Raw genomic sequence first — 25,252 nt, 5'->3', positions numbered from 1 at the left:
ACAGCTTCGTACAATAACCTGCAGACATTGACCTTAGGATATACGACACAGTCAGTATAGCCATTGACTGTTGCAGAGGGGAAAGAGAGAATGGTTAGAAGAGGAGAGGTCTATAGCAGTTTTTGTCCATCTGAAACATTTATGTATATCTGTATGTATATCATTCAATCCCTGTAATGTTATGTAGAATCGTTAAATGGCAAATCTCACATAGTCACAGTACTTGTTATTTTCTATAAGCAGCACTGAGAAAGGAAGGAAGCAGCATTAGTGCAGTGCAATATTTTTATTGTGTATTATATACTGTTTGAGACAGAAATGGATGCACTGTCAACCTGACAAGTACAAGCAAAGGACCAAAAATCCCTTGTTTTCTAGCTTTAGTAACATTTAAATGAACATTAATAATACATTATTAATTGAAGCTACACATGGTCTAGTAACACCAACATGACTGATACACAGTTTCATAGATGTTAGGGGCTGGAAGGAAGTTTACAGATCAAGTCCAGCCCCCCCGCACTTGTGCAGGAAAGATGATTTATTGTTCACCTTTATCAGATAAGTTGTTGTCTTTTATCTTAAAGGTGCCACACTGTAAAAATAGTGGTCACTACAATTGCATTGTTACATTAATTTAGTTAGCACACATTTAGATATCATTTTGCTTCCCAAACCAGGCAAGCTATCTAAATAATAAACTTTTAAACAGTTTTGAGGAGTAAACTGGGAAAACCAGATCTATGACACATTTTTGTTACTTGATAACTCTGATTCAAGGGAAAGTATATACATTTCTCTTGGGAGACCAGATTTGAAAATACTGTACCTACTGCCCATCTTAGAGGTATTCCAACACACAGTACCTTTTGCAAACAGGAGCAGTGTTTTCAAAAGAAAAAGTGCTGTAGTTTCTCAGGAGATGCTTTGCTTAATGTATTAAGCTAATTAATGGTGCATCCTGTTTGAAAGAAAGCCTGTTTTATATCTACTATAAAAATTACAACACTGATTGGAACATAAAGTACCAAATGATTCATTAAAAGGAAGTTAGTTGATCTGATTTATAATTGTTGTTTTGGGTGTGAAAGGTCCTAGGTTCAAGCTCTGGATGAGCAGTCAAGGAGGGAAGAGGATGTCCTGTTTATTTTACACTGATTAAAAATAATTGTTCCATCTTACTTTTCCACTAAAACTATTTCATCAGAGTTCAAGCTGGAAAGAGATTTTAATATGAGAGTTTTAGCCAACATTTTCAGTACCTTCTCCTTTGTCTGTCAGTTTCACCAGAAAGTCAATGTTTTAATTTGAGCCAGTTGGAGACATTCAGCTAAACTGTTGAAATAAGTACAGTTATCTTGAGATGCACATAATTGTGCTAATGGTTGTTCTGAATATTATCATACTCCCTCCCATTCAAATTTACAGTATAGTCATTCTAAGTAACATAGTATATGCATTACATACAGTATTCAGCCAACATAGTTTAGGCCCAGTTGATCAGTGTGTCACTCCAATTTAGTGCCAAAGTACCCATATTAATTTTAGTGAAGTTGCCTTGGCCTAGAACAAGGATAATACAGCGGTCAGTTAGGCCCAATTCCTAACTTGTTTTACATTGCAGCCACATGAAAATGTAGTGACCAGCAGGCAGAATCAGTAGCCCAAATTACTGGATATAGGATTACTATACTCAGGCTTATCTTTGTTTCATTTGGTCTATCGTACATAATTAAAGAGAACTGAAAAATAATTTTGGAGGAAGAGGGAAACAGTATTAGCAGCCAACTATGTTGTGTGCATGTAAGAGGAGGTTAAATGTAAAGTTGTCAGCTGGAGGAAGAGGTTAAATGGTGGGACCATTTTGTGTCCTTGTCTTTGGATTAGAAAGCATATCAGCACTTGTGTGTTATAGGAGGTCTGTGTCCTTTGACTACCATGCAGAGGGACCAGTTGCTTAATTAGGTGCTACAGCAAGAGTGTGCCATCGTTTAACTAGCTCCTTAGGCTTGCTGGTCATTTCATTCCAGTGTTCCAGCTCTCTGCCCCTAGCGTACATATAGGGCCCAACCACTACACGTCCTAGTTGGTGGCTTTCTGAATAGAAAAAGAAAGGGTGGTTAGTAACCAGTACCTGTCTAATGCTCTGATTAGATCTTTACCTAAGATCAGAATATTAGCATTTATTTTACTAACTTTTAAAAAAAAAAGTATTTCCAGTTGAGTGTGCTGTTAGGATACCTACAGATGTTCAGGGCCCCACTCTAACACCTGGTGCTTTACATAAAGTGGCATGAGTTAGAGGCCCCGCGCTTCCCCAACCCAAAAGACAGACATCCACCCCACTCCCCTCCCCATCTCTGGTCATTTAAAGCAGCTGGCAGCTCTATGCTGCTGCTATCAAGAGGCCCAGGTCAGGGTGGAGGAAGGGAGCCCCTGCCATGTGGGCTCAGCCTGGTTCCCCCCCAGTACCCCATATGGCAGGAGTCTGTGAGCCAAGGGGTCTCCCTTCCACCTTGCCCCTACTCCCCTCAGCCCAGAGCTGCCTGCTGCTCTGAATGACCAGAGCTAACAGCCCTGGAGGCACAAGCAGCAGCCCAGTCCTCCTCCACACAAAAAATTAACCCTGGAGGGAACATGTTCCCTATGGCACTCTGCTTTAGAGTGCCTTAATCTAATACCTTATTTGTAGGGACCTACCAAAATCACACTGGAAGTGCACTGCCCAGCAGCTCCTTTAATCTTGCAGTTTTCCCCATGTGCCCCCACACACTGATTCATGGAGGGGCCCTGCCACTTGCTCCTTACCAGCAGGGAAACTTAAACTGCAGTTTTAAATATGGCGCTGTTTTTACCTCCCAGACTGTCAGCAGCAAGCAGCAGGGGTACTCAGTGATGGGAGGCAAAAACCATATTGTGGTTCTCGCCTCCCTGCCAGTCAAGAGCGAGCAGTGGGGAGAGTCATGAGGGAAACTGCAAGATTAAGGGAGCCACTGTGCACACTTCTGCCATGATTTCAGTAGGTACTTACTCATTTGACCAGGGTTAATTTTCCACATAATCAGCCATTTTAAAAAAGCTCTGCAGCCATGCATATACGTTGTCACAGGTGTGGAGAGTTTCAAGGGTGACATTTTTTGTGAAAAAAATGTAGGTTGTATAAGAACCCTATATCTTGAGTTATAGTACTCTTCCAGTATGCTCCAATCTTGTATACATATATTTTAATTTCAGTCCTTACACCTCAAGAGTTACTTCAAAATATATCCTGCTTTGGTCAGCTGCAAACTGGCTGAGACTTGGAGGTGAAAGGCTCTTTATAGGAAAGAAGACTTCTTAGTTACTGCAGTACCAAATCAGAGGTTGGAAGTTATGGATTCTGTTTCCAGCTCTGGACCATTGACTCAGTCTGAAACTGAGCAAATCATTTAACTTTTCCATGCTTCAATTTTTCATCTGTAAAATGGGTTTAGTAATTTGCACCCATCATAACTGGATTTATTTTTAGGTATGTAAAGCATTTTGAGATACTTGCATGAAAATTGCTATGGATTTGTGTGTTGATTCTAATACAGATGATATCACTAATTCCAGAGTCAGATCATTATGTAACTTTTGGCAAGATTTTACACTTGAATCTTGTGAAAATTGAATCTTGGCACTTGAATCTTGTGAAAGTTATTTCTGTTTCAGTACTAAGGCCATGTTTAGATTTGAGAAAAAGGATAATAACCAGATAATATATGGATGCTTCCTAGGTCACAACATTTCTGTTGCTGACCTGTAGTTTAATTTCAAAGAGATGTATATACCCACAGTCTGTCTTCTGTCCAAATTATTCTAAATATTACTGTAAATCAAGTATTGAATTAAATGTGCAGTTATCCACCTTTACTATGAATGATTTCCCATTCTCATCAGAATATAACAAGCAAGGAACTAGTGGTTCTTAACCTTGTTAGACTCAAGGCACCTGTCAGAAAATGCTAGCTCTTAACTTTCACTCACTTCTTGACTACAGAAGAATGGAGCAAATCTTCTGTTGCCCAGGACTCAGAAAGACCATAACAGGTCATAATGTTTTTGACACTATGGATTCCTACTTGAAATCTCTGGGTTTTTCTTGTCAATGTGTAGGTGTAGGTGCTAATATTAAGTGGCTGCATGCTGCACCCTAAAATGAATCTTGTGGCACCCCAGGGTGCCATAGCATCCTGGTTGAGAATCACTATTTAGACATCCCTGGTCTCTGAAAGATGTGCAAGTAACACACTAAGGCAGACTACTGCAAATCTCTAAAATTACTGTTTCCCACTGCAGGTTCATTCATAAGTATGAATACTCTTTTGCTAAAGAAAAATATATATTATATTTTAAAACAACGTTATTAGCTTTTCTGAACCCTTTTCCAGTGGCTTAACCATCTAAGCAGCAGCTTCTGAAATACCCAACTTTCCTATTAATAAGTACCATTGTGCTTCTCTCAGTTTAGAATTATCCAGAGTAGACTTATGCCAGTGTACAAGAGCCTAACAAGCTTTAGGACATCTCAGGTACAGTAAATTATATTGCTTACTGTCATCCTCAGCTTTCTGAAGTACAGACAGGCTCAGGCTTGCTGTATCCAGCTCTTTCTGGTCTGTCTTGAAGCTGAAGGATTCATTATATACTGGATTGGGGGATCCTAGAACAGCTGCTGTCTTTTTACACTTGATGAATTTATTGTGGTTCATCAGTGCCACTTTGACATACACACCTGCAATGAAACAAGATTAAGAAAAGAAAGCAACAACATGTCAAGAGCACTGAGACGAAAAGTACAAAGATAACTGAAAGCAATTCCATGCTTTCAGATGCTGTGTATCATAAAAAGGTTAATGAAGGCTTATAAAATAGGTATGATGCTATCTAGTGAAAACACAGTGATGCTATCTAGTGAAAACACTTTAGGTTCCCATCAAGGAAAGTGGCATTACATTCAAGACAGAGATTTATAATGTCACTGATTTCTTGCCCTTCATCTTGGCACACTGGAAAGGAAGTTTGTAGAAGATACTGGCACCTGGCAAATAAAAGTTGTGTAGTGTCTGTTTAAATTTTTTGTCTTTCAGAGACTTCGCAAAAAGGAAAAAAAGAGAGGGGGAAGAAAGAAACGTAATGTCTTCCGTTGCTTCCTGATCTATACCATCCCCACTCTTCATTGTTGTTCAGCTTACATCTGAATCTGCTAAAGTCCGAAGTGGTCTGAATATTTTCCGTTTCCCCCCAGTTTAAATATTCACTGGAAAATACATAAGAACTTTCCTCTTGCTGACTATACAGCTGTCTTTTCCCTAAAAGCAATACAAGCTCCCCTGCTGCTGCTTTACTTGCTACTCCCTGTTCCTCAGTTCATTAATGCAGAAGTTTAGCAGTACTATAATTTCCAGAGTTGACTGTTAAGTTGATTAGAAATGTCAGGAGTGATCCCACAACTGGCAATGGGAGAATAAAAAGATCTTTATCTTTTCTAGTATCCTATCTTTGACTAATATGAAACATTTAAGAGGAACATGCAAGAACTCCTCAGTAGACAGAGATGGAATAAAACTCTGGTTTTATACAGATCTAATACTAGTCTCTAACAATCAGACGTGCTCCAGGGCTTAAACCAAAGATCAGGTGACCCTTCTAAAATGTTATATTTGGTTATAACAACAGTAGATAGCATGATTTCCATATAAATAGTTAATCCTTTTTTGGATCCTGTTAATTTAGTTTTGATGTGATATAATCCTCTTTACCTCAATAAAAAGAAAAATTCCTGGGTGCCGTACTAAATTATTCTTGTAACTGGAGAATCAGTTTTGGAAGTAACACTTGATGGTTAAAGCAGAAACACTAGGTTTGGTGCATTTGCTTTTCATGTGTTGCAACGACATTCACCTCACTTCTCAGATTATATGGTTTTTAATCTCATTCAATTCAGTGAAAGTTATTGGTCCAAACAGGAGTTTGGAGGTTAACATTCTACTCCTACATCCCATTCACAGACATTACACATCTTGGTATTCAGCAGTTTACATTCAAGAGAGACTGGGTTTAGCAGGCTCTGTCAAGTCATCACACTTATTTTTAAAAACACTAAATTCACTCTCCAGCTTTATTCAATCAGTAAATACCCCTTTATTGATCTGTATCTTACATCAGACTACCATAGACCTTGCTTCAAATATCACCCATACAAGGAAACATAGTGGAGTAAACACAAGAGACTTCTCACATAGGTTTTCTTTAGCATCTGCAAGAGAGTCAGCAATCACCAAGTCAGCTGTACTAAAAAAGCATTACCAAAGGAAATAAGGACTGATTGATTTAATTTATTAAGTATTTATCATTTAGCCTGGGGAACTGTTTGTTGACCATTCTTCCTTCCTTCCTCCTGGAGAGTGTCATGCCTTTCATCAGTGTACTGATGGTTACTATAATAACCTGCAAGACTGTGGCATCAAATTAACACAGCAGCTTTGTGGCATGTGTATTGAAAGAAACAAAGTGAATTTAGCTCTTGCTGTTGAAAAATTTCAAAGTTTCACTTAGAAGAAAGATCAAGTATAAGAAGCTTTCTCCTCTGGGTCATAAAGGTAATGACAATGAAGAACTGTCCATGTTTAAGCTTTTCCACTCTTAGGATGTTTCACCTACATTATTTGTAATTCATTTCCCAAAAGCCAGTCATATAAATGTTAGGGCTGTGCAAAACTTTGGCAACTGTTTCATTTTGGAGGTGTTTCAGCCCATTTCATCATCTGGAACACCGAATCTGAATTGGAACAAAAGGCTCCGAAATAGCTCTGAAATTAAACAGAACTATCCTAAACGTTCCAGAGGCAGGATTGATCTGGGAAAAAGAAACTCAGAAGAAGGGGGCAAGGACTGCTCTGGTATTGGCAGCTGTAGCTGGCTAGTGTCTGCGATCTGTCTCAGGTCTGTTCCAATCCTGGTTCTCTGAGGGAGGGATGGAGAAAGAACATATAAGGCTGTTTGTGAACTGCTCTCTGCCTTTTGTGAGATCTGTCTCTTGCAGCACAAGCAGCAGAGTATAGCATCTGAAGGGTCTAGGCTGGCAGCAGTAGGTAGTTTCTTGCTAGCAAGTTGTAGCCAACTATTAGCCAATCCTTTCCCACTTATCCTTGCCTGCCATCCCTGTTGTTAATCCCTTTCAAATATTTCTTCCCCCAAAATCCTGTTGTTTATTCTTGTTATTTTTTTTCACCCCAAAAAAAGCTGTAAAAAAAGACAGTATGGCAGTGTCTCATCACTGTGCAGGAAAGCACTACACATATACACATGCAGACACATTTTCCAGCACACCAAATATGAAGCATGCTGAAAAGGCAGGTGCCCAGTCTTCCGGTGGAGGGGAGGGCAGAAGGGCCAAAGTGAGAGCTACAAGTTCCGCCCTCCCCCCCCCAGACAGATGCACCTTCTTCCCTAGCAGGCATGAGGATCCTGCTGCTAGTGGGAGCAAGGATATGGGAGCAGTGTCTGCATCTGCCCCATCTCCACTAACACCAGAAATAATAATAACAACCAGCACCACCAGCATGATAAGCACCATCATGACAGTGTCCCCCACCCCAATTTCAGTTCCCAGCTTGAGCTTTCCAGTGCCAGAGGAGGAGCTGGATCTGGAAGCAGTGGAGCTGAGGGCCATAGCCAGAGAAGTTCTGGGGGAGGGGTAATCTGAGTTTAAGCTCCACATGCCTCAGAGTTCCCCTAGAGCCAGGTCTCCTACAGAAGGCACTATGGAGAAGGTTGTGGGGGCAGGTGGCTCAACATCCCCCGCCATTGTGCCTCTGCCTGCTGAGGAGGGGGGATAAGGTAGGATCCTTATGCGCACTCCCAGAAACTAGTGGGTAGTGTAGTGTGGGATCATTTTCAGGTGGCAGATGACTCCACATGCCATCTGCCTGTAGTGCCAGTGCAACGCCAGCTGAAGGAGGTGAAACACTTCAGCACCATGGGTATGCTGATGCATCTCAGGAGGCACCACCCCCTAGCCCATGCTTCTCAGCCTGGCACCAGTGGGAACGTGCCCAAGAGGAAGTTCCCTCCTCGTTCCAAAGCTCCTGTCCCCCATAAGTAGAGGCCAGCCACCCTGGACCAGTGGGGGAAAGGCTGAGGGAAAGGGAGGTGCATTCCAAAACCAAGTGAGGTCACCCAGAGTATTGGGGAGATGCTTGCTCTGGATGGCCAGCCCTTCTCCTTTGTTGAGTGGCCAGGGTTCAAGCAGCTCATGGTGCTCATGGCCCCATCCTACCCAGTCCCGCACACACCACCTTCAGCAGGATGGTGGTGCGCTCCCTGTACGAGGCATGCAGGGAGTACTTGAGGGAGGAGCTGTGCAAGGCAGGGCCACGGGTAGCCTTACATGTCACCTCAGACATCTGTAGCAGTCCGGGTGGAGATCATACCTACCTCTCTTCCATAGGGCACTGGTGTGATCAGTCAGGCCATCGGTGGGTTCTCCTTCAAGCCGAGGTGATGGATGAGTCCCACACAGCAACGGAGATCATGGGGCCCATGAACCGCTTGGTGCAGGGGTGGCTCATTGGGCAGGGTGAGCTCACTTGTGGGTTTGTGGTCACTGACAACAAGTCCAATATGGTTAAGGTGGTGTGTGATGCCAACTCTTTGGCATCCTCTGTGTGGCACACAAGTTCCACCTCATAATCAGGGATGCCTCGCAAGGGAACAGGGATCCCGGTGATGGCACCATCACAACCAGCCAGCTCATTTTGAAATGCAGGAAGGTGGCGGGTGGAAGATGCTGCAGGAGAAACAGGCATCGCTGACCAGCACACAGCACAAAATTATGCAGGATGTGGAGACTTGGCGGATCGCCACATACCTGATGCTCAAAAGGCTGGTTGAGCAACAGAAGGCCATGCATGAATCTGGCTACAGTTGCTCAGGAACACCTGTCCTGTCCACCAACCAGTGTTCTGAGCAAGAGGGTGTTCAGCGCTGCTGGGGATGTTGTGGCACCCCTCCGCACCTTCTTGGATCCTGGTTTGGTAGAGCAGCTGGTGTTCCTCAAGGTGAATCTCCTGCTGCTGGTGTTCCCCAAGCTCCACATGCAGACAGGGTGAATGCCACCATCCTTACTGTCTGCACCTATTTCCTCTATTTATTTATTTATTTTTTAAACCATTTAATGCTCTGCTTTCAGAGCTGGAGGCACCATTCACTGTATCATTAGCCAGCAAAGGAAGATCATCTTCTTGCTGAGCTCCCACGCCAGGATGAATTTGGAAGTATGGACCGGGGCTTTGGGGAAGGAGGAGGCCCCAGGTCCTGAAAATGACCTAAAACTGCACCCTGCCAGGGTTGTGAGGCCTGGTGGGACTGCTGGTGGCACGGCAGCCCCCAAGAAATGCCAGGACCACAAACCTTCCTGATGAAAGGTGAGTAGGAGGCAACCTTATAAACTCCAGCCACCATGCACACGCACGGTCCTAGCTAGGGAAAACCCAGACCTGTAAGATCTTTGAGAGGCCTGAGGCTTGCTGGTTGCAGTAGAGTTGTGAGGTTCCAGGTGAGCTTAGCTGCCTGGAATAACATCTGCGAGACATGGGCCACAGGCTAGGGTAGGTATGGAGCTGCAGAATGGATGTCACCCCTACACATCAGGGAGCTAAATGGGCTATCTCCTGCCTGGGTAACATCTTAATCAGTTTTCCATCAAGGCATGGCAGACAAAAGAGGGCCGGGCAGTTGGACCAGAAACAGGTAGGTGGGCCGAGATCTAACCAGCATCAGGAAGGCCCGCTGTCACAGGCTACCATCCCTGCTGCATTAATCCTGCTCTGCCTTAACACACACAAGGCAGACAACGGTCTTTGGATCACTCTGATATCTTTTATTAAACCAACTGAATAGTTGGAGAAATACATCTTAGCAAGCTGTCAGGTTTAAAACCCTTCATCAGGCTGAGGAATCATCTGCAATTGGTGTGTGTGCTGTTCCTGGATGGAAGGAATAATAAAGAAGCCAGCGGCTAACATGCAATGCAGGGAAAAAAGCCAGTCAGTGAAAATGTAAATTGAGGTTTCAGGGGGTGAGGGATGGGGGGAAGGTGCATGTGGCAGGTAGAAGTGGAGGGGTACCTGGGGAGTCAGATGTCTGGCAGGTTATAGTGTGTCATAAATCCAATGTCTATATTGAGTCTATGAGTGTCTGTATCAAGGAGGTTGATGAAGTGAAGTTCATAGGCTCATGTGAAAAGTGGTTTGTAATTTCCCTTTGAGGATCAGGCCTGAGAAACTGGAGACAGAGTGGCTTTCTTGTGAGAAATTTGCCCTGACAGGTAGTTAGGTGTTCCTGTCTGTAATAGATTTCCGGTGTGCATTCATTCTGGTGCGCAGTTGTTGCTTGGTGTCTCCTACATATTTTCCATCAGGGCATTGGGTGCACTGGATGAGATATATAACTTTTCTGGAGGTGCAGTTGTAAGATCCAGGTGTGGTGATGGTTCTGTTGTGGGATGTAATAATTGTGGGGTACTGAAGATATGTTGGCAGGTTTTGCATTTCTTGTCCTGGCACGGTCTGAATATATTCTGTGTGTTTTGGGCTGTAGGAAGTTTGCTTCTAGTGATGAGGTTAGCAAGGTTCTGTGGTTGTTTGAATTTACAAACCACTCTTTAAAGACAAGCCTATGAACTTCACTTCATCAGCCTCCTGGATACAAAAACTCAAGGACTCAATATAGACATTAGATTTATTGACACACTATAACCTGCCAGACATATGACTCCCCAGGTACCCCTCCACTTTTACCTGCTACATCCCCCTTCCCACCCCATCCCCTGCCCTCCCAGCTTGTCCCTCACCCATTGACACACTATAACCTGCCTGACATCTGACTCTGACTCCCCAGGTACCTCTCAACTTTTACCTGCTACATCCCCCTTCCCACCCCACCCCCTGCCCTCTAAGCTTGTCCCTCACCCCCTCACACCTCAATTTATATTTTCACTAACTGGCTTTCTTGCATGCATACCAGCCTCTGGCTTCTTCACTATTCAGTCCATCCAGGAAGACCACATGCACCAACTGCAGATGCCTCCTCAGCCTGACAAAGGGTTTTAAAACCCAAAAGCTTCCTAAGATATATTGTTCCAACTGTTCCAACTATTCGGTGAGTCTAATGAAAGATATCAGAGATACCCTCAACTGGTCTGTGCTGGGGCCAGGACCCAAAGTGGGGTCAAAGGGCCAGGGGCCCACCGTGACAAATGCCCAGAGGAAGAGGCTCAGGTTTGCAACTGGCCTGAAGGCGGGGCCCGGCCTAAGGCAGCAAAAGGTCCCAGACAGGGGACCACAGCTGGAGGAGGTGAAGGCATGGGCTGCAGTGTAGGGGAGATAGGCAGCTACGGAATGCATGTCACCCCTAGACACCTAAATGGGCACCCTCCCACCTGGGAAGCAACTGAATCAGTTTTCCATCAAGGCATGGCAGGAAAAAAAGAGGTGGGCGGTTGGCCCAAAAACAGGTGGGTGGGCGGAGATCTGACTGGAAGGCCCCCTGTTACAGGCTACCATGCCTGCTGTTTTCATCCTGCTCTGCCTTAATACACACACACACACAACATGTGTTTTGCTTTGAACAGTTTGAGGTGCAGTTTCACAAAAACCCCTGCACCTATCTCCTTGAAACTTGGCAGACTTCATGCCCTCAGACAGGGCTACCATCCCTGCAATTGTCATCTGAACCAGGCAAGAAGTGACAAAGTTCAGGCATTTTAGTGATTCCCCATTATAGCCTATGGCCAGGGGCAACACGTAGGAATGCACCGATGTCCCCCCTGCGAGTGCCAGCTGGGGAGCAGAGCACTGCTTTCATGGTGAGTGAGATTGGCCGTCCCCCCACCCCCAGTCAGCAGGATCAGGCACTGGGGGACCCTTCCCCCCCAACTCAAGCACGAGACACCCATGCCTATGGCCAAATCACTGAAACAGCATCCAAACTCCAAAACAGAGTTGGCCAAATCAAAACGGAACAGTGATCCAAAATACCAAAACAAATCACTGTCCCTCCGAAATGGCTGAATCCAAAACCAAACTGAAACATAACTGTTTCGCACAACCCTAATAAATGTTTTCCTTATCTCTGCTCTCTAAGGCCCATTTATAGTAGCTGTTCTTAAAGCCATGCCTTTACAACTAGGGCATGGCTTTTGACCTCATGTCTTTGCTTATTGGAAAATTATTTTGTTTGTTTGTTTTTAATATCAGTTCTGCCTTGAGGAAGGCAAACCCATCTCTAGAAACAAAATGCAATATGTATCTTGTTTTTACGTGCTGCATTTTACATATTGAATTCAGAAAACATCATTTTAGCATTTTATAATAATGCCTGAAGTCTGGATGTTTAGAGATACCTGATACAGCAGCATTTCATCTCTGTCAGTAAGAGCCTTGTTACACCTTACACTGTGAGCTGCACAAATGATGTTGCAATTACAATACTTCACAAGTTTCTAGAAGTGCACTGAAGTCACACAGTTGGGTTCAGATATTATTTTGAACCCATGATTCAGAGCCTATGGATCTCTGAAATGTAGCCTTTTCTGATTTGGAGGCCAACAACCATGTTCACAGTTAATTGTGGGCACCAAGCTTCAGGCACAATAAATAAAAGTTATCAACATCTAGTTAGCACAGTAACACAAAACTTTGTTTCTGTTAATTCTGAAATTAAATCATGCTGGTGTTTAGTTATTCAAATGGGGTCAATGCAAGCTTGGCGGTGGATGAACAGGGTAGGAATAAATTAAAACAGGAATTCTGGAGTGGTAAACTGAGAGTAAGGCAATACTCACTTGTAGTAAGGCTCTCATCTTGTAGCTTCAATCCCCTTGCTCTTAGCACCACCACACTGAGACGTCCCAGGTAGTCATTATAGCTGAGGGAGAACTGGATATCTCCATACTCTGAAGGGGGCTTTGTAAGCAGAAGATTACTGGTAAAATTCAACTGAAAGGATCTCTCTTCAGTCATATACAGACGGACACTTCCTGCCACTTACAGTCATATACAGATGGGCAGTGTTTTCTGCCACTTTAAGAATGGAAAATGAACTCTAATGTCTTTGTATTTCATTTGCAATGAGCAGTATTTTGGTGTTGGTTATATTAGACAAAAGTGCTTTTGCAGTGTACTATTCAAGAGATTCCAGTATGCTCCCTCACACTAAATCCTTCACTTTATTTACATGAGTAAATACGCTGATGTCAGCAAAAAAGTTTTGTACCCTCTTTTTAACTGCTAGTCTCATGTGACCCCCCATCCCTCTATTGCACATTATCAAAGTGTTGCTTCATACTCCCACACTTCCCACAACCTTTCTCCCCTCAGGACCAGCATGAGTAATGCTGTAGCCATTGGGCAATATAAAGAATTCCAGACTTGTCACCAGCTAAATATCTGTTTTTGTAGGTTTAATTGAATGGGGTCAAACTTGCTGATGTGTTATGAAAGTGCTAACAAATGAGAAGGTTCCTTAAAGGCTCATCTGCAACATTCCTGTACATTTGAATTACTATTTTTGAGGGTACAGCATTCTTTTTGTTTTGCTGTGACCTGCTTTTCTCTCCTCTTTTTAATTTCTGGCCATGTACAGACACTCAGTTTCTACAAACATTTCCATTCTCCCATTAGAAAACAAAAGCGTGCAGCCATTCAAGCTTTTTCTCCCTGAGCAAAAATGGCTGCTCTGAGAGAAAAATAACCCAGGAACAACCAGAGTTAAATTGCTCCCAGGAGCTTCTCCTGGGAGACTTAATGTCTGCAAGCTTTTCACCAGTTTAACTCCTCCTAGGAACAAGGAGGAGTGGAGTTAGGAGAAAGGGCCCCTGCCTTCCTGAGACCAGGGTCATCCCCTGGAGAAGGAACAAGAGGCAGCTGTTCCCCAATCCCACAGACATGAGACGAAAGGATGAGCAACTCCAGCTGCTCTCCGCCCCGTTCACACCAGAGCTCCCAGTGTGAGAAGCAGCAAGGGGTTTTGGCATGCCTCTGCTCCAGGCACTAGGAGCCAAGCGCAGCGAGTGTTGGTCCCCACCTGCTTCCCCCTGCACCCTCCCTTTCCCCACAACTCAGCTGAGCAGGGGCAGCAAGCTAGGCTTACAAAACTAGCTTTGGGCTCCACTGGTTTCCTTTTCTTTTCCCTCACTGCTCAGCTGAACAACATGGCTGGGAATTGAAAAGTTGGCACAGCCAGTAGCTGGGCTTGTAAGTCTGATTCTCAGCCATGCTGGCTTCCACTTGCAGTTTAAAAGGCAGAGAAGCTGGGAAATGTGCTTGGGGGAAGGCATCTCAAGTCTGGCTCCCAGCCCTACCAACTTTCCTTTGCCTCCCAGGGCAGAATAGGATGAAGCAGGCTGTTGTGTGGCAGTGTCAAAGCTTGATGAAAAGCCCTTGCCTTGCCCCACACTACTCTGGTTCAGACCAAAGTAGTATATGGTGAGGCAGCTGTCATTCCCCTGTGGCAAGGGTCCCAGAGGTTTGCTTCAGTGGCTGAGTGCTCCCCATCCACCCTGCACTTCTCCAGGCCAGCCCAGAGAAGTGCAAGGAGCAGGGCTATTCTCTTGCAGAGGAGAACTTGGAAGGCCCCCCATCAGGGCTGACAGGATTGGGGGTCATTCTCCTGGGCCTGGGGCCCTTCTAGGGCAGTCTGTGGCAGCTGCTGTTTAGCAGCTACCATCTGCCACTTGACAGTCTGTCCCTTTCCCAGGTAGGGGAGAGTACAGGCTGTCAAGTAATGGGCTCTCCTAAGGGTGGGGTGGAAGAAAGTTATCTGTACACAGCTTATAACAAATAACAACAGAAAGTGTTCTAACACTTAGCTACTGCATTTTGTTTAAGCTGTGGAATAGGTAGATATCTATGCATGCAGCTATTCCAGTGTTAAGTCCATGTTGGGGAAACATCAGAAGTTCTGTAGAGCTGAATGTTATTATGTCAGGGTTCAACAAAACAATATATTATTTGATTTCATGTTCTTCGGTCCCATTCATGTCCACATGTAGTTACTGTATGTTCCCTAGCCATCCTAGTAGGCCCATCAAGATGGAAAATTTAAAAACACAAGTCAGAGTAATAGTTACCTCATTTATTTAACCCTTTGCTTAGTTGCCTACCTCCAGGTTTTCTGCCTCCAGATCTCTCCAGATGACCAGTTTGCTGTCACTAGTTAGTGTTTCATTTCTCAAAGGCAAAATAACTTGGCCCAGGAGGTGATGCCTTTTCTGTTTATCAGTGTGAAAGACCAAGAACTTCAGGGTTCTTTGGTGTAATGTTTTACTGGAAGCCTGTGCAAGAATAAGAAAAGTATTTCAATATAGACCAAATGGGTGCTACTGAATTATTTATACCACTATGTAGAATATAATCATCATGTATATTTAAGACAGATTTTTTTTGAAACGTGTTGGAGAATTGGAATTTGAAAAAAAATGTTTTAAGCCCAGTGTTTTAAGTGTGTGAAGTCACAATTGTGCAAAGAGCTCCTAGGATCCAAACAAAAATAGTATTAATATAATTGTAAAATCTCTAGAATGTACTTCAAATAGTTTGTAAATTAATATAAATTAATATTGTGAAAGTATGATATTGTGTGATGTTCCACTTCTAGAAGCAACTGGTATCCCCTGGGAAGGCATGCATTTCCTAGTAGTTCAAAACTGATGCTTTTAGCATTGTAGTGTTGCTAGATGTCATACCTTCAACCTATCACTTTACTAACTATGGACATTACCCACCTGAAATCTTAATACAGGGTAATTCCGGGGCCAAAGAATTACATTTTGAGAGGAGTAAAACCAGTTCACAAATTTAAGAGAGATTGTTTATTATTTGGTTTGTTTTTAAGCTTCTCAGAAGTAGGAAAATATTAGTAGTTTTAGGTTAATGGATTAACAGATCAGGTAAAGATGTTTGTTTAAAATGTCATGACAAAAGCAATGTATTACATAGCTCCATAGTTTATCATCAGGACACACAATAACAGGAATGTCTAAATTATTTTTCAGGCTTGTTTCTGTACTCAAAAATATAAATGTATAGCCATATAGCTAGCAAAATACCTTGTATGATTGACCCTCCTTTTGGTTTATGAGTATGCATTTTTCTTTGGAAAAATGCATTGAAAATTACTAATTTATTAAAATCAGAAATTATATAAAATATCTATCACAAAATCCAGGAGCTGTCTGGTTTATACTAAAACTTTCAGTGCTTCTAGTCATTCAGTTCTGCAACAGATCACTGACTTGAGCTGGAGTTCCCAGGATGGCCAGGCTCCCACTTACTAAACAGCAGGGATCCAGGTTTTCTCTGATAACTCCCCTCCCACAATTTTTGGATTAAAAAAAGTAACCCAAAATCCATTTTTTTCCATGATTAAAATGAAACACCACTGATATATGCGTGTGTGTGCATGTAGATAAATATACACACACACAGATATATGTAATTAATGGTGTTTCATTTTAATCATGGAAAAAGTAGATTTGGGGTTACTTTTTTAATCCAGAAAGTAGGGATTTTTTTAAAATCAGAAAACCTGAATGCCTACTAATAAGGAAGCTTGGAACCCCAATGAACCCCAGTCCAAGTCAGTGGTCTCAGGATTTTGATTCACTGCTGTGGAGCCAGAACTCCTAGGTCTTCCAGGTTCTGCAGCAAGGAGACTGAAGCTCTGGAAACACTGATTTCCCAACTGTGTCAGTCTATGTGGAAGGGCTACCCTGGAGTAATTGACCTGGAAAGTCTAGGGTCTCTAAGCACCCCAAACTAGACTGACTAGAGCTGGCATGAAAGCAGACAGATGTCCAAGAGAACACGTGCCTATGTTTTGACAGAAGTTTATTGAAACTGGTTCATTCTTGCAAAGTATTTTAGTTGCGATGAATCATCACTTCTGGGCAAAAACTTGCTTCATTGGAACGTTTTTACCAGCTAGTCATGGCCATATATGTGTTGGGAAAAGTTCATCATGAGATGATGTAGCCCTCTTGACTACCTAGCCTATCTTACTTCCTTTGATCTTATTTCCCTTATATTCATAGTGAAACATCATAGGCAGAAATCCAGTTAAAAAGCAGGTACCTGAAAAACAAAGTTTTCATCAAAATGTGGGTTGGAGGTTTTGCATTTGGTTTTGGATTGCAGGAAACGCCTTTCATCTGGCAACAGGTAGATTTTAACAAAGGGACTACAGGAATCTGCAGGGGCCTGAAGGTTTCTGGCTTTAATCAAGAAGACAAGGAGCCTCTCTGTTTCTTGCTCATATTCCACTGAGAACCAAAGACGACCAATGTTGCCCTCAGGGAAGTTTGTCTCGCTGTTGTCTTCAGTGTCCTTGTATAGTTCTGGATTGATGGATCCTATAACATAAGCCCCAGCTTTGTAAAATAAAAAAAAAAAAAGAAAAAGAAATCAGGTTGACTTTAAGGGAAACCATGTATCGTTCTTGTTTACTGACAAGCTGCTTCTACATATAAATACAAGGTTTGAACTCTCTGAATTCAAAACTTGGGAAATGTTTGTTTCTAGGGCCCATCTCTTTTATTCCTTTTATTACAGAGCAGGGCCCATGGGCCAGATGTAGCCTGGAGAGCTGTGTGATTTGGCCTGTGGGGCTCCCCAGAAGTCTGGAAACTTGGCAGTGGAGTGTTAGCAATTCTGCTACCAGTCCTCCACCACCAAATTTCTGAGCCCTATGGGCCACATGACATGGCCCTGTGCATAAGATCCTGCCTATATGCACAGAGGTGGATGACAGGGCCCAACCAGGCACACATGGGGCTGGAACAGTATGGTTTGATGTGTGGCTGAGGGCAAGCAGTGGGGCCCAATCCTGTGCATGTGGGGTGATTTGACCCAGATCCTGAGTGCATAGCAGTGGGGAGGGGCTATGGGGCCTGATCTGTAATATGTGGGGTAGTTTGGCCTGATCTGGAGCACATGGGGGTGGGGCAATGAGCCTGATCCTGAATAAGTGGGCTGAGGATGGGTGGCAGGGCCTGATCCTGAAACAGCACAGGGCTGACATTTCAGGCCCCATCCCACACAAGGCTGTGGCTGCGGCTGCAGCCACCATATAGCATGCAGGACCAGTGCCTGGTTCACTCTGTATTGTCTGGGGCCCCAGCCCTGTGCATGCCAGATTGGTCCCACAGAGTGGATCCAATCCACAGAGCAACAAGTTTGGGCACCAGTGTTATAGACAGTGACTGCTTTGCACGGCTCCTGGGAGAAAGTAGTTGCTGCAGCCCTTGTAGGCTGCAACAACTGCAACTGGCTATGCCCACCCATCTGGAGAGGTGAACACTGTCATAGCAGTCTACAGTGTTGTGCATGTGGAAGATAGTGGGGAGGCAGGGCTGATGGTTTCTTGTGGCCCAATTTTGCAGGAAAACACAGGAAGTGGTTGGGACTATTCCTGTTGAATACTGTAGTAAATTCACAGCAGATGCTACTCAGTATCATTTCCTTTCCAATAGTCTGTCCCACCTTTGCAGTGTCATCATACCCAAGGAATGAAAAGATGACCAAGATCCAGGCTGAGGGGTCATGTACAGCTCATTGTCCTCCTGGATCTGCTCTTCATTTGTCAGATTAATCCAGTCTTGCGCATGAATTTTTGGTGGAATGATGAATGGAACACTTCTAGTTCTGCTCAATGACAACATCCACTATCAACTTTTCCATTAAAACTAAGAAAACCACATTTGGTAACAGGAACATGTATTTAGTATCATTATAATTTCAAAGTTTTCCATAAATTATATCTGTATCACTCAACCAAACAACATAATACTTTTTATTCTATGCTTATGTAAATTGTAAAAAGTTGCTTGTATTGTGGCAGATCTTAGAGCACCCAACCAGGAACCTGGCACATCGTTGTGCTAGACTCTGTAAATACAAACATATTTTTAGACAAATCCCTTTAATCCTCAAGTAATGTGTAAAAGCAGGCAGGGGGGTTGCTTGTTTTGTTTTGGAGACTGAAAGCATAACATTAGCCCCCCCACACACACACTTTTTTCCTTTTGGTCTACTGCTTCATTAATTCCTTGATCACTAGGTTCTTGAAAAATTTCATTCTGAGCATCACCAGATAGTACCGACCATAAATTTGATTTCACCAACAAATAGCATTTTCTGGGGGGGACCTCATGTCTACAGGGAAGGGCCTTGAGTCGAAAAGTATTGAGAACCACTGCTCTAGTGTGCGTGTCTGCCTACATTTTGACATTGGCAGGATGAGAGGCATGCAGTTTAATAAGCAGTAGCCTGTGATAGGAAGAAATATTTTCACCTTGTGCTTTTTGGTTGAATTGCAGGGGACGATTGGGTAAAATTCTGATCCTGTAGACTGGGCTCCAGACATGGTGGAGTAACTGGATTGACAAGTTCTTCATAAGAAGGTAGGAAGCATAACTTCTTCCAAAGCAAGTATAGAGCTATTCCAATAAGGGTGAATAAAAGGATCCCTCCTATCACACCTCCTGCCACAGCTGCTACCTGTTCTGATTACACACAAAAAAAATACAATATAGTGAAATACAAGATAGAATAGGGGATTTTGAATTGGGATATTGAAATTTAGGATTAAGAATTTCTAGTTACTGTGTGTGTTAAAATATTTCATGACAATGGAATTGTTTGTTTCATTGCTAATTATATTGACTGAAGTTTTAGGGACAGGATTTGGCCCTCAAATATTTTCTTGGGGTCAGTCTAAGCCTGTGGATTAAACTCCCAGAAGAAATAGGGACCATCACAAATTTCACCACCTACTAATCCACATGCACGGCACATTTCTTTGACCTACATTCTCAGATACAGACACATAGCAAAATGTTTGTCTGAAGGAAATGAAAACCTTACCAAAGTTGTGTTGCATGCATGCACACACACTTCTGCTTTGTAGAAGACAAGAACAAACAATATAAGCATTAGTCACATTATTTAATACACTACCGGAATGTGTACAAATATTGTGGTGATGTTGACAGAGTAAGAGCATATGTAGAAGGACAGTAAACTTAGGAAGCAAAAATTTGGTTTTTTTCCAGTTCAATGTGAGAGAGTCCCAATAAAAAGCAAGCTAGACGCCAAGTATCAAGCAACAAATAGTACCATTACTTTGATTCATTTCCTTTCTTCTATGCTCACTTTTAAAAAATTGTCAAAATGAAAAACAAATTAAAGTTTAGAAATTAAACAAAACACAGACTTTTTTTTTTTTTTTTTTTTTTTTTTTAGGTAAAAGCAAAGTTAAGAAAGAAAATAAAACAATTACAGGATACATATGTTTCCTGGTTTGGAAAGGTTAACTCAGACATCATCCAAACATTGTATCTGGAACCCTGATTACTTAAGATACAAATAATATCTCCAGAAGTTCTGTATCAGCAAAAATGAAGAAAGTTTATAAAGGAATTGCAAATGCCTTTATTTAATAGTAACCTACAGAACTTCCTTGATAAGAAGCCCTCTTAATAAAAAGCAAGTGTTGAATATTGCTAATAGGCCCTGGTCACTGGTGCTGCAGGCTCCTTTATGTAAGCTATGGCAGTAAAGCAACTACAAAGAGACTAGATGTCCAGTCTCCCAGACCTCAAATGACAATCACAGAGTCCCCATAGGCAACGCTATGCTATCCTATACAAAAGACTTTGGTGCCTGTGACATGCCACATTCAGTTTTAGGCAGAGGAGACATGGCAAAGACCCTTGTATACTTGGGTTTTTGACTGCTCCAGGGGCCTGTAATGTCAGCTGGCAAATCTACAGTAGAGCAGATGACAAAGCAAGGCAAGGCCAGACCCTCATCCAGGATATAACCTCTGTATATTCTTACATGTGAGTGACCAAGTTAACCTGACTATGTGAGATCAGAATTGTTAGAAGTGTAGTGTCCTTGCGAGCCAATCACCCTTCCCTTTTCGCAAGAGTTCCCAAGGTGTGAGAGAACGAATGGCTGCAATGCCTTTTCAGTTCTTCCTAATTCAGTTTTATCTTTACTTCTTTCTCTTGACTTTCCCTTTGCCTTCAAACCCTTTCTTCTTATACAGACCATGGACAGACAAACCTCTCTTCTCTGCAAGCTTATGCTATCTTTAGTAATGGTATATTTTGGTTATTTATGGACTTGGCAACACAAAGTTTTGAGCCATATATGAACTTTCTCAGTGTTTGTGGCATTCAAAAGCAGGTGCTCCTTTATTATCTGAATCAGCATGGCTATACTCAAGTTATGAAATCAACTCCAGGTTGCTTGGATTGAGGATTTACTCATACAGTATGAGGCATGTTGTCAACTTCCAGCAAATCATAATAAATAAACTATTTGTTCAGATTTGAAGTGATCACTAGCAAGTAGTTTATAAATGGCTGGTTGGTAGAGATACATCTGATTATACTTTCTTCCTATATATTGTTTATGATGCCCAGCTCTGTGTACATTTTTTCTATTTGGCTTGTTTAATTGACAGCCTTTATAGCAATGCCTGTAAAAATATCCATTCATAAAGGCCAAAAAAGGGCCATTACATCATTTAATCTGATCTCCTTTATAATAAAGCCAAGGTTGTGATAGTGTTTCTTTTACTTTTTTGTATTCAATATATATTTACTTTTCTATCCTTTGCCTTCCCTTAATCAAGCTCTGTTCTTTATGGTCACTGAATCATTTCCCTGTCAATGATAAATTAATCCAATAAGAAAGTCTTTTCAAGGTTTTCCTTCAGGCACAATTTATTCTTCAACTAATGGCACACAGTTCAACAAAACCTTTATATGTATAATGAGTCTATTCCTAGGACCAAAAGCAGCCTGTAGTGGAGCAGAGGCTTTTTCCCCCTTATGCTTCTGCCTCTGTTCCAGGTAAGCCACAGAAGCAAACTTCCTTCCTGATTTCAGATCTCCAACTGTTCTCTCTCAGCCCTTTCTAGGAATCACTTGGGCCCTTTGAGCCCACTTGAATAGATCTGACTCCAAACTCTCTAGCCCTTAAATATTTAGATACTTGCATTACTGAACCTTCCAAAATAATGGGTAATCATTTTTATATCTCTTGTTCTTGAAATTTATAGCTAAGTTGAGTATTTTTAGGTGTCAACAACACTATAAATGTTATAATTATTGGTAACAGGCAACTGGATAGCCTGTTTAATATAAATAAAAATTAAAACATAGAGAAATCTGGTTGTACTAAACTGGTAACCTAATTTCCTTTGCCTGCATAAATATAAATCAGAGATTTGCTCTTGAGCAAAAAACTTCAGCATATGCCTTTTAGTCATACAGGACACACTCACAGAGTTCCATTAACACACTTAGGTATTTCTACAGAAAAAAAATTGTCAACTCACTTCCCCATGAACACATCTTTGTCTATAGTTTTGAAAACTAGAGAGAGAGTGTCAGTCCTTCAATATAAATAACTCTATAAAATGAACTAGTAAAAATATACTAACATCAACATTGCAAATGTTTGTATGGTTGATGGTTTTATTCTCTACCCTGCTATATGCATGTTTAAAAAATACCTAGCATTTCAAGGGTCATAAAAGCTGAAGCCAACTCCCTTTGTTTTCAGTTTATTTCCTCATCCCCATTCCCAAGTAGTTACACCCATTCTAGCCATCCTGTGCTCTACCTAATAACTCTCTTATCTATACAAGTATTAACAGCAACAAACTAAGAAGGTCTGTAATGTACCATACAGCAGCCACTCTGGAATGAGGTAGAGCAGATCCAGAGAGAAGGAATTTCTAACTGTCGTGTAAATTCAACCTTATTTTTCATTGCTGAATCATAATGTTTAAATGTTTCCAACTGATTTGCTCTACTCACTGACTTTAGGTCAGATTGTGCATTTATTCCTACTGGTATAAATATTCAGTTTATCAGCTGAGTACAACATTTGTATTCAGAACTTACACAAAGTAACTGGAAGCTGAACTGGGCTTATTTTCTTTTTAAAGCAGTTGGCCTGGTCTGATTAAACCAAACCATACTAAGAAATAGATCAGAATACAGTGTAGCCCAAATCAAAAAGGTAACCAGTGCAATACTTGTGGATAAGCAGTCTGATTTTTTTTTTTTGGAACCACCTGCACTGATGGAAAAAATACAATATTATTTTTCCATCTGTGATATTGGTTCATAGTAATCAAAGTCTGAAAGGATTGCTGGAGCAGTGGATTAATTTTCTTGCACTATATGCCCTGCAAGGACCATCAACATGTGTTGGGTACCATGCTTGATCTTAGTGTGCACAAGATTTTGATAAGCAAGCTCTCTCTCTCCCTTGAACTTACAGCCTTTTGCTTATTCTTTGAAAAAAACTGCATAAGCTTTCACCCCATTCCATTCCCCAACCTTCCTGCCTGTCTCTCTGGTAAATCTTTAACTTAGGAATTAAGGAAACATTAAAACACATGTGACAATGTATAAAATCTATTACAGTTATGTCTGGGTAACACTTCATTGCAAACTTTAATTTTATAGAACTCTCCAAATCACAGCACACTTTCCCTTTCTTCATGTTGTGATTTACATACATATCCCAACACAATCTTTTAAGAAAGAAAAGAAATACAGTATTTTTTGACCAAAAAAAAAAAATAAAATAAAAATCAGCTTTTATTTTTCCTTGTGTGCTCACTTGGCTCTACTTGGATTACTTACAACAGACACCAAGCAATTATTTGATAGCAGGGCAGTCAGCAAAGGCATATAAGCAAAATCAAAGAACTGCAAAGCTTCTTACCTCTTAGATTTACTGAGTTTTATGCTCATAGGTATTCTAGAAAGGAGCTAGACCTACAGATTTCTGTTTGGGTGCATATATGTTTATTATATTATTACTGGTTAGAGAGCCTAGATCAAGGCACTAATTCTCTAGCACGAAAGTCAGGAGGGATTTGACCAATTCCAAAAAATTTGAAAAGCCATCTGCCAGAATGAGCAGCATGTAAATGGGCTGGATTTCTGACAGGAAGGGAAAGTTCAGTTTAAATTGCATTCATAGGAACCGATATCAGGCAAGAGTAAGAATGTAACAGATGCAGGCATGGGATACCAAAGCTGAACAGCTGAGCTGGCTTGGCTTTACAGTGTTGGGGCTCTCTACTGCAGTGCATTGTTCTCTCCCTAAGACCAACCACACACCAAGTCTCCAGATTTAGCCAGGAGAGGGGAAGAACCACAGCAACCTGAGCCCCAAGTTTCACCAGGTAGAGTCCCATCAGATAGCAACTCCTTGTTTATTCTTGCTCTCCCCAAGGGGGTCATGCAGTCCTGGATCTCAGCACTGGCACTTACCAGACATGAGTTCTGGTGCATCTCACAGCTGCTAGTTTGGGTCCTTGTCCCTGCGGTGCAGATCTCCAGCTTACAGCCCCAGCCCCATCTCTTCTGTCCCCAGTCAGCAGCAGCTCACTTTCTTGCCTCCCTTTACCACAGGTAAGCAGCTGGGTAGAGTGAGCACTTCACCTCCCTCTGTTGCAAGGCTGGGGATGCAGCACTAGCAGAGCTGGAGTCTCTCAGGTGCCAGTCGATGACAGTTTTTCCACATGGATCTTGCATTTCTGACAGCCTGAGATTAGGAGGAGGAAGGCAGCAAATCCCTGATCAACTACCCACTATGTCCCTCTCTCATGCCACTAACTACTCCTCCTTCTGGTCACAGATGAGCTCCTTGGTATTTAAAGGGCTGCAGGGACCTGCCAGCTCCTGTGGGCTTGGAAAGCCCTGCAATCAACTCCTCCTAGCCCAGGCTAGGCTGCTTTGCTTTAGGGCGTTTATTGCATTCTTCAGATAAAATCACCAACACCAGGCTGCTTCCTAAACCTTTCAACTGTATTTTGCTGATGGGGTGGGGGAGCTTAGGCAAGATTCTTGGTGCCTGCCTTACTGCTCCAGAAGGCAAGGCTTTATCAGATCAGTGTGTTTGTTTAGTGAGAGAACAGGCATGGTTTATTAAAGTGTAAAGGTGTCTAGTTAATAAAGGGAATTCCTGAGAGGGAACCTGTATGAGGTGCAACACCCCCCGCCCCCCGTGGCCAGGCAGAGAGGACTGTGTAGGGGTCTTTCTAAACTGAGGCAGAACTTCAGGACAAGGAGTGTGACAAGCCTGGTGGACTTCTGAGCCAAGGTTCTGGGATGGGAAGCAGAGTCTAGTGG

At 42.4% G+C, this 25,252-nt stretch overlaps 1 protein-coding gene across 1 annotated transcript; it reads right to left on the bottom strand.

Annotated features, from left to right (window-relative positions):
• Positions 1–23: 23 nt before the first annotated feature.
• SYT15 (synaptotagmin 15) lies at positions 24–24,734 on the bottom strand. The gene is made up of 8 exons (XM_090057733.1): positions 24,392–24,734; positions 19,375–19,585; positions 18,583–18,725; positions 17,157–17,452; positions 15,188–15,358; positions 12,869–12,989; positions 4,577–4,756; positions 24–2,097 (listed from the first exon to the last, which is right to left on the bottom strand). The coding sequence occupies exons 1-8, from the start codon at positions 24,396–24,398 to the stop codon at positions 1,958–1,960; spliced, it is 1,269 nt and encodes a 422-aa protein (XP_089913859.1). The 5' UTR covers positions 24,399–24,734; the 3' UTR covers positions 24–1,957.
• Between the last annotated feature and the right edge of the window lie 518 nt (positions 24,735–25,252).

The sequence above is a fragment of the Crocodylus siamensis genome, chromosome 7, assembly GCF_052110815.1.
Source record: "Crocodylus siamensis isolate JL-2025a chromosome 7, ASM5211081v1, whole genome shotgun sequence".
Taxonomy (NCBI): Eukaryota; Metazoa; Chordata; order Crocodylia; family Crocodylidae; genus Crocodylus; species Crocodylus siamensis.
The sequence above is the reverse complement of the archived record's forward strand: the minus strand, read 5'-3'. Positions and strand labels throughout refer to the sequence as shown.